General features: G+C 37.3%; 1 protein-coding gene across 2 annotated transcripts in view; it reads left to right on the forward strand.

Moving 5' to 3' along the window:
* RASA2 (RAS p21 protein activator 2) overlaps positions 1-14,523 on the forward strand; it is a 198,458-nt gene that overhangs the window by 136,421 nt on the left and 47,514 nt on the right. For both annotated transcript variants that reach the window (XM_014542697.1, XM_005869997.2), the window contains exons 11-14: positions 4,532-4,615; positions 6,270-6,342; positions 10,802-10,878; positions 11,847-11,948. In XM_014542697.1, the coding sequence (XP_014398183.1) occupies positions 4,532-4,615; positions 6,270-6,342; positions 10,802-10,878; positions 11,847-11,948 (336 nt within the window). The remainder of the gene's footprint in view (positions 1-4,531; positions 4,616-6,269; positions 6,343-10,801; positions 10,879-11,846; positions 11,949-14,523) is intronic.

Genomic DNA, 14,523 nt, shown 5'->3' on the forward strand with positions numbered 1-14,523 from the left:
CAGTGCCTGGCTGCCGGCCGCCATCTTGGCTGACAGTTAATTTGCATATACTCACTGATTAGCCAATGAAAAGGGTAGCGGTCGTACGCTAATTACCATGTTTCTCTTTTATTAGTGTAGATATTTGGGGAAGTATCACATCCATTCCCAACTCTGTAGCCTCCTTATTCTTATATTTAAAAGTTTTGGACTTTTTCCCCATTATTTTTGAAAATATAAGCAAATACACATACATACATCTACACTAATAAAAGAGAAACATGCAAATTGGTGTCACTCCGTTACACCTACCAGCAAATCAGGGCGAGTATGCAAATTAACCCAACAAAGATGGCGGCGGCCACGGAGCTGGAGGCTTGGGTTGCCCTGGCAATGGAGGAAGCCAAGCTTCCCGCCTGCCCTGGCCGCCACTCAAGGGAGAGAACAACACGCAGGCACGGCCAGGAGCCTGAGAGATCAACACAGAGGGGCACCTGCTCCAAGCCTCCGCGGTGTGGCTGAGGGCAGGCCCCCAGTGGACACACACACACACACACACACACACACACACACACGAGGCGCCTGCTCTAAGCCTCTGCTGCCAGACTGTGGCTTAGGCCTGCTCCCTGGGCCATCAATAGGACATCCACTGATGGCTCCCAGACTGTGAGGGGGGGCAGGCTGGGCTGAGGGACCCCCCCAACCCCCAGTGCACGAATTTCATGCACCGAGCCTCTAGTTATAAATAAAAATACATTTACATTTCCCACTCAATTCTTACACAGAGTGTAGTGTTCTGTAACTTCCTCTTTTTTTACTTAATAATATATCCTGAAAATCACTCCATGTCAGAGTAATTAGTGAATATTTACCTTACTCTTTTTGACAACTGCATAGATTCTAATATAAAGATTTACAATAGCTCATTTGATCAGAGCCCTACTGATGGACATTTGGGTTGCTATTACCCACATACATACTGAGTGTTCTTTTGATTAAGTATTAGCATAGTATGTATTTTTCCATTCTTTTACTTTTAACCTAATTTTATTTTTTTAAAGTGAGTTTCTTATAGGTAGCATATAATTTTCTTTTTTTCTTCAATCTGAAAATCTCTGCTTTTTAATTGGCATGTTTAGACCATTTACACATCTTTTTAATATGTGTTTATTGCTCTGTCTTTGTGTCTAATCTTTTCTTCTGCGGTATTGAATCTTCTGTTACTCCCATTTAGTGTGTTTTTCTTGTGAGGCCTGTGTTTTTCATCTCTAGACTTACATTTTTAATTAAACTTTTACTGTCTTCTGTGCCTATACCAAACATATGAAATGCAGTTATAATAACTGATTTTTAATATCCTTGTCTACTAGTTCTATCATCCATGTCATTTTTGGTCCTGTTACTATTGATTTGTTTTTCTTTTTCATTGTGAGTCATATTTTTTTGATTCTTTGTGTTTCTGCTTATTTTCTGTTGGAACTATACTTTGTGAAGTTGCTGGATATTTTTGTATATATTCCCATGAATATACTTAAGGACTCAGTTAAGTTACCTGGAAATAGTTTAATTCTTTTGTGTTTTGCTTTTAAGCTTTATTAGATGGAACAAGAGTTGGCCTTTTGTCTAGGGCTTATATTCTCCCACTATTTGAGGCAGCACCCAGTTTTCTGTGGCTGCTTAGACCTCTTTTTAGCCACTTGTGGGCTTCAGGAATTGTTCCCTTTGCTCTTTTCAAATGGTTCTTTCCCAAGCCTCTGGTAGTTTCCTCATATGTGTATGCTTATCAGCACTCAGCATTCTTGTACCTTTCTGGAGGTTTTTTTTCTGTGTGGAGTTTTCTTTCCTTCAGCATTCTGCCCTGGAAACTCAAGTCACTTTGGCCTTCCCCAACTGACAATTCTCCCTCCTCTTCCCAGGAAAACTGTATAACTGTAAGCTGGGACATTTGGAGGGCTCACCTTGTTTATTCCCTCCTCAGAAATGACTATCCTGTGCTACTGATTTTGTCCTTTTTTAAATAAAGTTTTTTCTAGTGGGAGGGTAAATCTATTTCCTGTTCTTTCATCTTGGCTATATGAAGAAGTTAACATTTGTCTTTTAGTTAAAAAAAAATCCAAGGAAAAGATTCAAATCACTCTATGTTATAAACTAGTTTGGACTAAATTTATTTTCCTTTGTAATTTCTAAAAATAAATGTATTAATATCAAATGCTTTATATCTGATGTATAAACAAGATATAAGATAATGTATACTACAGTGGTCATTTTCAACATTTTCTGCTCATCTATGGTTTATGATATGAAACTACTTGGTTTACTAATTAGAAGAATAGTTGTATCTTATGTATTAGAAACATAGTATCTCATAATATATGTAGCAAATAAAATAATCTGTATTTATAATATTACTTGTTTTTCACAAAACTCAATTTTTAAACTCTTACATTTAAAAATTGAATATTTCTGATGATTTTTATAGACATAAATATCATTGTTTTGAGGTATTATAGAAGTCTTTGTATACTGCATTTTTCTCAGTTTTTTATACTTCATAAAATTATAGTAAATTTCTATAATTAAGATTCTCATAATTAGTGTTTACATGAGACACATTTGTATTACAAGGAAAGTAATACAGTGTATTCAGGCACCGGGGGAATGTAGAAGGATGCTAGACCTTAGACACAAGTAAGAAAGTAGAAGTTGAGTCTTGGCCCACTTTTCTTACAAATTTTGTGTTACCTTGTTAGCCTTATTTTGTTACTTTCTGACATAACCTTTTTGGGCCTTTTTTAAAATGGCATGATGGTACTCTTTGATACTCAAAAGCAGTTGTGAGAATTGAATGCTTTTGTGAAAATGCATAGTGAACTGCAAATGCTATATAAAAATCAGGTATCATTCTGAGGTTTAGCCTGAGAAATTTAAGTTTCACACAGTATGTACAGTGGGAAAGTTTGATTGTACCTAAGCCTAACATTAATAACCAGAATCATTATCTTGGCCTGTGCTTTCTTTGGTTAGTTTCAGAAATTTTTAAAATTTGTTTTTTATACCAATTTAATAGAAATGAGTCATATTATCATTTCTTTCTTTACTCGGCAGTACACCATTTGTACTTCACCACATATATGATCTGTGGGTTGTGGAGAGAAATGAGGATGTTGCTCAATAGCCCACATCTTTCAATGAAGAGTACTTCTCAGCAGCACTGACGAATTTCTCTTAGGCATTAGGAAATGCAGATAGATATTAAACTGAATTCATGAACTCAATAATATTTTGTGAGAAAATTTGAGGAGCAGGTCATTGAGTCAGATTTTGTGATCTCTCTAAATACCAACTGCTGTTACCCATGGAGTGGATTAGATGCCTTGGTTTTTATGGTTTAAAACATTTTCAACAGAATGATGCAGGAGTTGTTGCTGAGAATCAGAATAAAAGGCTACATACAGACTCATCTGGGGCTTGCCCTCCATATATGAATCAGATTTTGTTGTTGTTGTTATTTTGAGTTTTTTATTTTCTATATCTGTTTCTATTTTTATTTACATAACATGATTGTTGAATAACATGCAATTAAATCAGAGCTTTCTGCTTCACAGCCTAGCATATTTTTTAATCAATTTTATAATAAATAACCCTCTGACATCACAGCCTGTTGCTATGAGAATAGAACATTAAAAAATTGGCAGCACAAATTTATTTAACAGGGTAGCTCAGGATAAGTTTGAAGGAAAAGAGGCCAAGCTACATTTCCCATTTTTCAAGTATTGACTTGGCCCCTTTAATTCCTAAAGATATCTTACAAATATGAAATTTGAAAATATGCACCATTAAGAAACATATTCACTGAAACCAATGGAAGGTATTCCTATCACAGGTCTAGTGTACTTGTCAGGAATAGGGTTGTGAAGTCAATGAATCACAGCTCTATGTGATGCACAGGCCTTTCCATCAGGTTCCAATGTGGGTCCTCACGGTACAACCAGCATTAGAGCGGGATGGAAGTTTCCAGAGAAAGGCCAGGATACCCTGGACCACCCAGGAGGTCAAAGGGCCCACAAAGCTGGATTTCTCCCCTCCTGGTGGGTACATGGTGTCGTTCCTTTATGAATCAGATTTTAAGTGGAAACCACAGTTGTTTCCTTGTTTCTCATTCATGCTTTTAGCAGAGGATGTGCTGCCACAGATCTGGCTAAGTTTTGTAGTTTCACCTTTAAGGTTCACACCGCTTTCTTTTCCTTTTTAGAAGCCACAGCAGTTTTAATATATTGTCAAACCACAAAACGTACCTTGTTAGATATTTAGTGAGGATATGTGTGCTAAATATTATTTGGTAGTCTCAGTACTGATTGTATAATCCTGTTTTGGGATTATAGCATCAATAAATGCAGGCATACATACATATATTTGGGGTAGGTGTTGTATAACACCAAGCATGTGGAAAATAATTTTAACTCTTTGAATATGTTAATTTGTATTTAAAAATAATGTCTTATATTGCCTAACCTGAATATTACATATTAATTTTCTTTTATTCTTCCTTTAGCATCAAGGCATGCCATGGGTTGCCTCTCATAAATGGACAAAGCTGTGACCCTTATGCAACAGTTTCTCTAGTGGGCCCTTCTAGGTAATGTTTATTGAATTATGAGATTTTTAAGTTTTAAAGTTTGATGTAAGAATTATAAAATTAAGGTTCTAAGAGCAAATGCTAAGTAGCTATTTGTGACACAAAATAAGGCTTTGAAAGAAAAATCTTTAGTGAGTTCTATTATATACTTGTAAACAACCGAGTCCTATTTTTATAGAAAGAAAATGGATATCATTTCAAATCTGCCATTCTCTTAGGCTGTGGGGAAGGAACATCAGTTTTATAGTAGTGGAAATGTACTTGAAAACATAAACTTCACTTTCTTTATTCATCATCAGCCTTCCTACTGGCAAATGTCTTAGGTTTTATGCAGGTAAAATTCTGTTTTGATAAAGACCAGTTCAGAATAAGGCAGTTTCCATATTGTTACCTGGAAAGCAGCTCAGGACCAAAACTGCCTTATCTACTCACAGCATCTGCGCTGAGAGAATTCAAGGTGTAGACAAAGTGCTCAAGTACCAGGACATGGAGTGCACCCACTGAATCATTAACTTAATCAGGCTAATTTAAGGGAAACCTGTAGCACTTTGTACTGTTTGGTAGTTTATAACTTCATTATGGTTTTTTTCAGAGCCTGACTAGTCTGAAATTTATCTACAACTGGAAGGTTTAGAATCAGGAAACAGAGCACAATATTCCCCCTACACAAACACAACATTCAGCACACAGACACACATTCCTTCTCCCCAGTCCCAAGCTCTCTAGGTATTCTTATTTTTTAGAAAATCACCAGTGAGTCACTTGAAAAAATTTGTGTATGTGTGTAAAATACCTAGCACCATGCCTGGTATTTATTGGGTACTCAAACAGTGGTATGCTATTAACATATATGGTTTTAAATTTAAAAGGAGATAGATACCCAGTCTTATAACATTCATGCTGTCGGAGGAATTTAATTTTGTGTGTTAAAAATATTTAACCTGGTTGAGCTGTTTTTGGTTTTTGTCTTTGTTTGTAGTCTATACCTGATAGGCATATTCTTAAGTGTAATTGTTTAGTGACATACAGATAGAAACTATTTGGCATATGAATTTTTTTATAGAAAATCACTATTTGTTTTGATATTGTAATATAATTGTATATGATGTTAACTTTGGAGGAGGCTGGGGAAAGGCTGTGTGGGACTTCCCTATTTTTTTGTAACCTCCTCTGATCTATAATTACTTCAAAATAAATAAATAAATAATTTTTTTTATAAAGTCACATTGTAGCTGAAGCCCAGGAAGTAAACTGAGTTAAGAATGCTTTTTGTGTTTCTCAGATATTTTCAACATAGATAAAGGCACTCTGAATCTCATTGTCTTCCTTCTGCCATTTATTCTAAGTTGCTTACATATTAGAATGTGTTATTAAAACCCCTGACATAAGCTTGGCAGTCAATCTGATATAGCCATAGAGAGAATCATACAGTTTTGCTATATATCAGGTACACAAAACTTGAGTATTCTTTGATTTGAATTTTTAGACACCTCATTTGCTGCGCCCCCCCCCCCCAAGTAATATTTAAAACTGCAGTCTTCCCTGAGGCATCTTAACAGCTGAACAGAGGTCAGGCTCCTTGGTTGGAAATAGCATGTTTTATAATTGTGTGCTGTTAAGTTCTACAAGGTAAAACTCTACCACATTGGAACAGGAATGACCAAAAGAAGACAAAAGTAAAGAAGAAAACAAGCAATCCACAGTTTAATGAAATCTTTTATTTTGAGGTAACTTTCTGTTTTATATAAATTTTAATATTTAATACTGAATGTTGATTTACTTCTTTTTTCAAATTACTGCCAGAGTAATCATTTTACCAACTAATGTAACTAAGCAGTCCTCTTCTGAAAGCAGGAGAGCCATGGTGAAATGCAGTTGAGGCTCAATATATAAAACAAATGAAGGCAGAGCTCTGATTGATTTGGGGATGGGGAGTTCTAGGGGCACACCCACTTGCCAGTCATCCTCAATATCACACCCTTCTCTGTGCATCCCCCTACCTCAGCCAACCCCCCCCCTCCCGCGCCCAGCACACACACCTGACAGACAGTGGCCACAGGACTCTTCTGCAGAGTAGTGTTTGAATACCACTAGTGAAGTCAGAACAACTTAGTTCTGTTGTTCTACATTTATTAATGGTTGTTACATCTAGCCTAGAGAAAAGGAAGGGGCAACTTGGAGCAAGCATATGGCCCTTTGAAAGTCAAAACCTGACCTGCTTGTTATATCCAAGCATACCTATTAGGCCTGAAACCTTCATTCAAAGGGGACTTTGTTGAGCTGATTATAAAGATAAGTTTCAGTGTCTGCTAGTGGAGCAAGAGACACAAACACACATGCAAGTGTACATGCAACAGTAACATGAAGTAGATATTGACCAGATGAGCTCTGCTCCAGCTGAGTTAGTAAAGTCAGAGGAAAGAGAGTATTACAGAGAAGGAGCATTTTGAGGTAGAACAGAAAGTTGTGTCCAAAGACAGCAAGTAATAATTTGACTGGAAGGTTTATGTAAGGGAATAATGGGAACTAAGCTTAAAAAGATAGAGTAAGACAGCGGTTCTCAACCTGTGGGTTGCGACCCCTTTGGCGGTCAAACAACCCTTTCACAGGGGTTGCCTAAGACCATCCTGCATATCAGATATTTACATTACGATTCATAACAGTAGCAACATTACAGTTATGAAGTAGCAACGAAAATAATTTTATGGTTGGGTCACAACATGAGGAACTGTATTTAAAGGGCCAGAAGTTGAGAACCACTGGCCTAGCTGGTTTGGATCAGTGGACAGGGCGTCGACCTACAGACTGGAGGGTCCTTGCTTCGATTCTGGTCAAGGGTATGTGCCTCGGTGCAAGCTCAATCCCTGGCCCTGGTCAGGACACATGTGGGAGGCAACTAATCGATGTGTCTCTTTCATATCGAGGTTTCTCTCTCTCTCCCTCCACTTCACTCTCTCTTAAAAACAATGGGAAAATATTCTAATCTATATGTCTCTTTCATATCGAGGTTTCTTTCTCTCTGTCTTCCCCCCTCCACTTCACTCTCTCTAAAAAACAATGGAAAAATATCCTCAGGTGATGATTAACAACAACAACAAAAAAAAGAGTAAGAGCACCTAATCAAAGGCCTGGGTGCCTGCCTGAAGTGCTTAAATATTAGCCATTGAATGTTTTTGAGCCTGGAAACTGTAAGAGTAATGCAGTATTTGAGGAAGAATTAACCATGATCTGCAGGCCAAATGGCTGAGGGAGAGAGAACAGAGATCAAGAGACTGTGATTAAAAAAGGTAGGGAGGTGGGGAGGAAGTAGATCTGATCCAAGAGAGTAATATGGAAATAGAGAAGAAGGGACAGATGAAAAGGAATGGCAAAGGCAAGATAGTGAATTAGTTATAGAAGAAAAAACAAAGGGAGGAGTCAACTGTTGTCTTCATGATTTCATATCTGGAGAAATAGAAAAATTAAGAGAAGGAAAACAAGTGGTTCATTTTGGGGAATAATTAGCTTGAGGTCTGACATGTAAAATCCTCCAATAAGCAGTTTATGACTGAAACTTAAGACGGGGGGTAGTTGCAAATAAAGACTCAAGACTTGCTTACAGAGAGTCAAGAAAGGCAGGGAGTAGAGGTAGGTACACAGTGAAGGAGAAAAGTGAAGACAGGCAGTTCTGGCACTCATTCGGTATTCAACTTTGAGCACGTCTCTTCGTTTCTGTACTTGAGCTTCCTCATTTTTGAGATGAGGATAATAAATCTAGCTGCCTGCTTCAGAGCAGTGATCTGATGAACAAAGGAGATAATAGATCTGAAAGCACTTTGTCAACTATGCAGCACTTGCAGCTCTTAGGACAAAATAAGAAATAAAACCTTAGAGAAAACCCATAGTTGTAGGTTCTGTGGAAAAAGAGGTACCAGAGGAAGAGGCAAGAGAGCAGAAGGTTGTCAGGATAGTGCCCGGGCACTACAAAGAAAAGAATGTTTCTGGAAAAGGAGGTACAGTTGTGTGATTGCTTCTTCAGATAGAGGGGTCAGTGAAGGTGAGAACTAAGAACCCATCATCCGAGTTGGTGATTAAGAGCAGGGTTTTAGGCAGGTGACCTGTGAGGAAGCCAGATATGAAGAGTTAACTGTAGTGAGTGGGTGGTGAGGAAGTGGAGGCTGTGAAGATGGTTTACAGTTTTCAGATATTTGTCTGAGAAAGGAAGGCGATAAAGGGACTATAGTTTAAGGGGAGAATTTTTCTTATCTTTGAGTGACATTAACAAACTGATAAAGAAAGCTGTAATTAAATCAATTAGTAGAGACCATAACCCTAAAAGGACATACCTGGAAAGCTGCTGAATATTCTATTAGGATCTTTCCCCGGAATCTCCCCTAAAATCTCAACCCTTGAAACCCTTAGGAAAGAGGACCCAGTGCACTCTCCCTCCTGGGAGCAAGCCAGAGACTTTCCACTTCCCTTCTCCTTCCCCTTCCTCCCCACCCTCCCAGGTGTCTTACTTTTAGCTTCCTGACTCCCAAACTCCCTGGGCCTGCCCTTTACCTCTATAACAGGTGCCGGGGTTCTTGTCCCGGCATCTAGAAGGGTTCAGGAATCTGGAGAAGGCTGTGCGTAGGTTAAATAGGAGTCCAGAGACGAAGCATAATTTTGAAAGGCATTTGGGGGTCAGAGGAACCCAGTTTAAAGGAAACTAAGATCTAAGTTCTCCTCATCTCAGGACCCCATGATTTTTATTAACACAACTTGTCCTGAGGTGAGGCAGAGATATACACTTCAAAGGGTATACACAGCATTGTCAGAATGGGGGAATTAGCCTATGGCTGTTCAGGTGTTTGGCCAGTAGGAGGCAATAACATGTAGATTAAGATGCCCTGAGCTGTCTGGCAGCCAACAATCAATTTAATGTATCCTATTCAGGTTTGGGGAAATGCCCTCAGCCATTCCCAACAGGTGACTACATGTATGATTCAACCCTGTTGAGTCCCCAAATTCCATCAACCTTTTGATGAAACTCTTGCAATTATGACATGCTAGAATTGGCTTCTGGCAACAGGGATGGGGACCGTCCTGCCTGTGGGATTTGGCCTGGCCCTGCCAAGGCAACCACAGGCTGGACTCGAAATTCAATAACTCTAGGAGCTTTTTTCAGAGCAACATAAGTTTATATTAAGTCAATTATATTAACAATCCTATGTAATAAAGAGCTAATATGCTAATTAGACCAAATAGGAGAATGACAGTCTGGACGAAGCCGGGGCTGTGAGGGCTGAGGCAGTTGCACAAATTTCGTGCATCGGGCCTCTAGTTATGTTATATCTATCCCAATGGCCCTTGGCAGAAAAAAGGTTCCCCACCCCTGCTCTATAACTTGTTTCCTAAGCCCATTTCTTCTAGGAATTACTTTTTCTACCTCTGTGATTTACCAAATAAATATTCTCTTAAAAAAAAGTGAATGCTTACTGTGTATTACGTGTGGGTGGAGTAGTTTAAGAAAAGAGGAGGATCATATTATCTTGTTGAGAAGAGGAGGGAGAAAACTCACAAGTAGAAAGGACTTTATGGGAATGGACATGTTCAGGTGGATTGTAGTTGAGGAAGTTCCTGCCAATGGCCTTGATATTTTCAGTAAAAATGTGAGAAGGAAGTATAAGGGTGGTGTTGGTATCTTGAGAAATACGGGACAATGCAGCTTCACTGAAATACAACACTCATTGAGTCACCAACAGATTACAGATGAGCCAGAGAACCTGATGTTGCTTTATATTGAGTTGATAAGGAAGGGTATGGAGGCAAGGTTGCTTTTGGTAATTTTTAATCCTCATATACTTACTGATTTGAGAGAGAGGATGGGAGGGACAGAGGGAGGAAGGGTGGGAGGGAGGAAACAAACATCCATCAGTTGCCTCCTGTACAGTATGTGCCCAACAGGGGATCAAACCCACAGCCTTTTGGTGTATGGGATGATGCTTCAACCAATTGAGTCACCCTGCCGGAGCTACTTTTGCTATTTTTACACCACCTTATTCTTCCATGGCTATTTTTGAAATTAGCTTTTGGGTAAAATATTACTAGGCATTTTCCTCTGTTTATAATAAACAAAATTGAAGATTTTAAAGGTGATTGATTTAAGTTCATGTAGGAAAAAGATATTTCAAATTTTTTTTTACTAGAATATTCTGTTTACAGGTAACCAGATCCAGTAGTTACACCAGAAAATCCCAGTTCCAGGTAGAAGAGGAGGACATTGAAAAGCTAGAAATTAGGTATGTGTCTTGGAGTTTTTCAGAATTTCTATTTTCTGTGCCAAAAAAAATCCTAAATTTAACTGGAAAAGGTGAACCAATCTTAATAGAATTCTCTTTAGCAAGTTGGTTGATGAAACTTAGAGGAACATGCATCTAACTTAAATCCAAATTATCTTTCCAAAATATGATTCTTGACAGAACAGTCTTTATAATAGAAATAGTCTTTATAAACAAAGATGAACTAATTTTCACCTATTTTATTATATTTTAAAATTTTTCTCAAATTTAATTGCTCCTTAAATTTCTGAATCATAGCATAATGGATGCAAAAAAATATAGAAAAGTAATTACATATTAGCCTATTTAGAAATAATGTTTTTATTCTTCTTAACATATCTGCTGTCTAACAGAAATTTCAGTGAGGTAAGAAGTCTTGTAAGATAATTCAACAGGTGCATGTGTTTGAAGTTTGTGCCATTTCCTAGATCTTAAATATCTGTGCTGTTTGGAAGGGGAAAGTTTTTGTAAATGCATGTATAGGTGTGGTGTTAACAGTGTGTTCATCTAAAGGATGTGTTAATCACATGTTTGGAATGATCAGGTAGTATGTTTTTCTAAATTGCCTATCTTTACACATTAACTGATTCTAATTGAGAAACTGTAGTTTCTTTTCTCCAATTCAACAAAGTAACTCTATAGTCATTGTTACAGGTTAAAATATTAAAATAAAACCTAGACTTTGAAACTAAGAAACTTAAGTTCTTTCTTTTAGACTATTTAAAATGGTTACTTTCTGTGCTTATAAATAAAAGCTACTGCAATATTTTGCTTTCTTAGTTTAGTGAGGTATATGACAATGCTAACATCTCTTTTAAGCATGTAAAATTAATGCTATAATCCAAATCAAAGTAATTTGAAGCTATTTGGTGGTGTGTGTTCTCTTAAGCATTGTTTGCAAACAAATAAAGCCAGTTTTAAATTTTCAGGATTGACTTGTGGAACAATGGAAACCTGGTCCAAGATATTTTCCTAGGGGAGATTAAGGTTCCTGTGAACGTGTTAAGAAATGATACCTCTCATCAAGCCTGGTAAGAAAACAAACATTCTAGTGAACTCTCTGTATTATACTGTACATGCAAATAAATGCTTACAATAATCATAATGAAATAAGCCGAAATCATTAACATTAATTGATCTGGTCAGTAATTTATTGTTGCAGAAATGTAAGTACGTTGACCTCTGGTACTGAGACAAAAGTACTGAATTGTCTAGGGATATTTTTCTGTTTAAAAACTAAATCCTATCTCTAAGGGGAAATGGAAAACATTTTAAACATCACATAAGAGTTGCCCACATAAGACGATGCTTGGTCACAAATTAACATCTGCAGTTGAGAAGCTTCATTAATGGTCATGAAAACTATGGATGTTTGAAGGCAAAGGGTTTGTTGTAGGGAATCAGCTGTTTATGGGATCTAACCAGTGGTTCTTCACCACACCCCATTGAAATGCACTATAGATGGCCCTGATGTTATTTTCTAAATGTCTAGCGTCTGGGTATTGTTGAGCTGATTCAGTTAATACACTTTCAGGACTCTGGTGGTCACAACATTATTTTACCTTTTATGACTCTTAATAGTGACATTAAACTGATGTTAAACTAAACTTAATGCTTAGGCATTAAATTGATGTTAGCTTCCTTAGCAGAATTGGTGTGCAGCTATTATTTGTTCTGTTTATGGTACTTGGAAGCTCTGTATCCAGTCCTTCCCAATTGGTTGCCCCGCAGCCCTCATGCTAGCCTTGGGTTTCAGCTGAGTGTGAAAGAACATGCTTTTCTCATTTACTAAACTTTTAAGGCCCACTTTTTAGAACTCAGTTTCAGTTGCCTGAAAGAGGAGTTGAAACTGAGTGTTTAGATGTTTCTTACCATGGGCACCAGTCTCGTTTGTCTTTAGAAGAGCCTGCCTCTCCTGATTGGCCATCAGACATTCTTCCCTTTGGACTCTGTTGTCCTCAAGCAGTTATCCCTTGAAGACTGATTTTTAGACTCTCAAAATTTTTATTTTTTAGCTCTTGCTAATACAAATCTAAGATTTATTGGCCTTTATGGTGGCATTTTGTATGTTATAATTTTTAAAATGCATTCACAGAAGAGGGAAAAATTAAACTTAGTCACTGTGAAAAATTAATAAACATTTGTCACCTTCCCACCCGCCCCCATCTCCACATGTCTTCTTTCACCTTCCATAAAGTTCTGTACATTTTAAAATGAAAATTTTGAACTCAGTTTTTTTAGTCTTTAAAATAATATGCCAAACTACTCATTACAAAATAAAAAGTAAGTTGTGCCTCCCAGAGCCCCTCAAAGTGAAATGTGCCACTTAGCCTGTATATTAAGTAAGACTATCTCCAGGCAGGCCCTCCCAATGTGGCAAAACTTTGTCCAACTACCTTGGCAGGATGGAAGAACACTAACAAACAGAAATTAAATTTATTCCTATAGATTTTTTTTTTTTTTTTGCCAATAGTATTTTAAAATAACTTGCCAGAGTATAAGTGCCAAATTTTATCTAGTATGAAATAGGGACATCTGCTAATTTATTTATGCTCCCATAGATGTAATGTAGAAATTAAATTCCTTTTAAGTAGAAATTATTAAACTCTTAGCCTCCTTTGTCAGTTGTAGAGCTATAGCATCCCCTTGTGGGATTGATGGCAACTGCAGGAACACTCAAGAAAAGCTTTATTTACCTTATAAGTCTTCAGGCATATTCTTTCTAATCTTGATATTAAGAAAGATATAGAATAAAGATCAGTAATGTTTTAAAAGCATCAATTTGATTTTTCATAGAATTTCTACTTAGTATTTATCTATTATTATCCTTGTCTGAAAACTGATTTTTGATGGTTCCAATTTGATTTTATCCTCAAATTAAACATGATTCAGTCATTTCCCATTCCTTTCTTGGCTCTTCAGTTCCATAGTAATTATGTGTGTTCTTTGTTCTGAAACTTCTATGAAATGTTAAGATTAGCTTGTTAGTGTTGATATTAGTTAACTTTAACTTGAACCTATGTAGGTACTAGAATTTTATTTTGACTTTTTTAATAAGTAATATACTTACATGGTTCACAGTTCAAAAAGTAGAATATGTCACTTGCTTTTGTCCTCCAGCTAAACAGTTTCCTTCTTCTGAGGCAGCCACTGTTTTTGAGTTTTGAAAATATTTTATGTATATACAGGCAAATACACATATATTCTTCTTTCCCTTTCTTTACACAAAGGGACATATTCTGTACCTTGCTTTTTTCACTTATCAATTTAGTAGAATCTAAGTAAGTATTTGGTGTCTCTCTGACCATGGTTAAGACTCTGGCCCTAGCTAGTTTGGCTCAGTGGATAGAGCGCCGGCCTGTGGACTGAAGGGTCCCGGGTTTGATTCTGGTCAAGGGCACATGCCCAGGTTGCGGGCTCAATCCCCAGTAGGGGGTGTGCAGGGGACAGCCGATCAGTGATTCTCTCTCATCATTGATGTTTCTCTCTCTCTCTTCCCCTTCCTTCCTCTTTGAAATCAATCTATATACACACACACACATACAGTGGGGCCTTGACTTACGAGTTTAATTCGTTCGGAGACCGAGCTTGTTAAGGAGCTCGTTA

This window comes from Myotis brandtii, unplaced genomic scaffold (genome assembly GCF_000412655.1).
Source record: "Myotis brandtii unplaced genomic scaffold, ASM41265v1 scaffold312, whole genome shotgun sequence".
In the NCBI taxonomy this organism is placed as follows: Eukaryota; Metazoa; Chordata; class Mammalia; order Chiroptera; family Vespertilionidae; genus Myotis; species Myotis brandtii.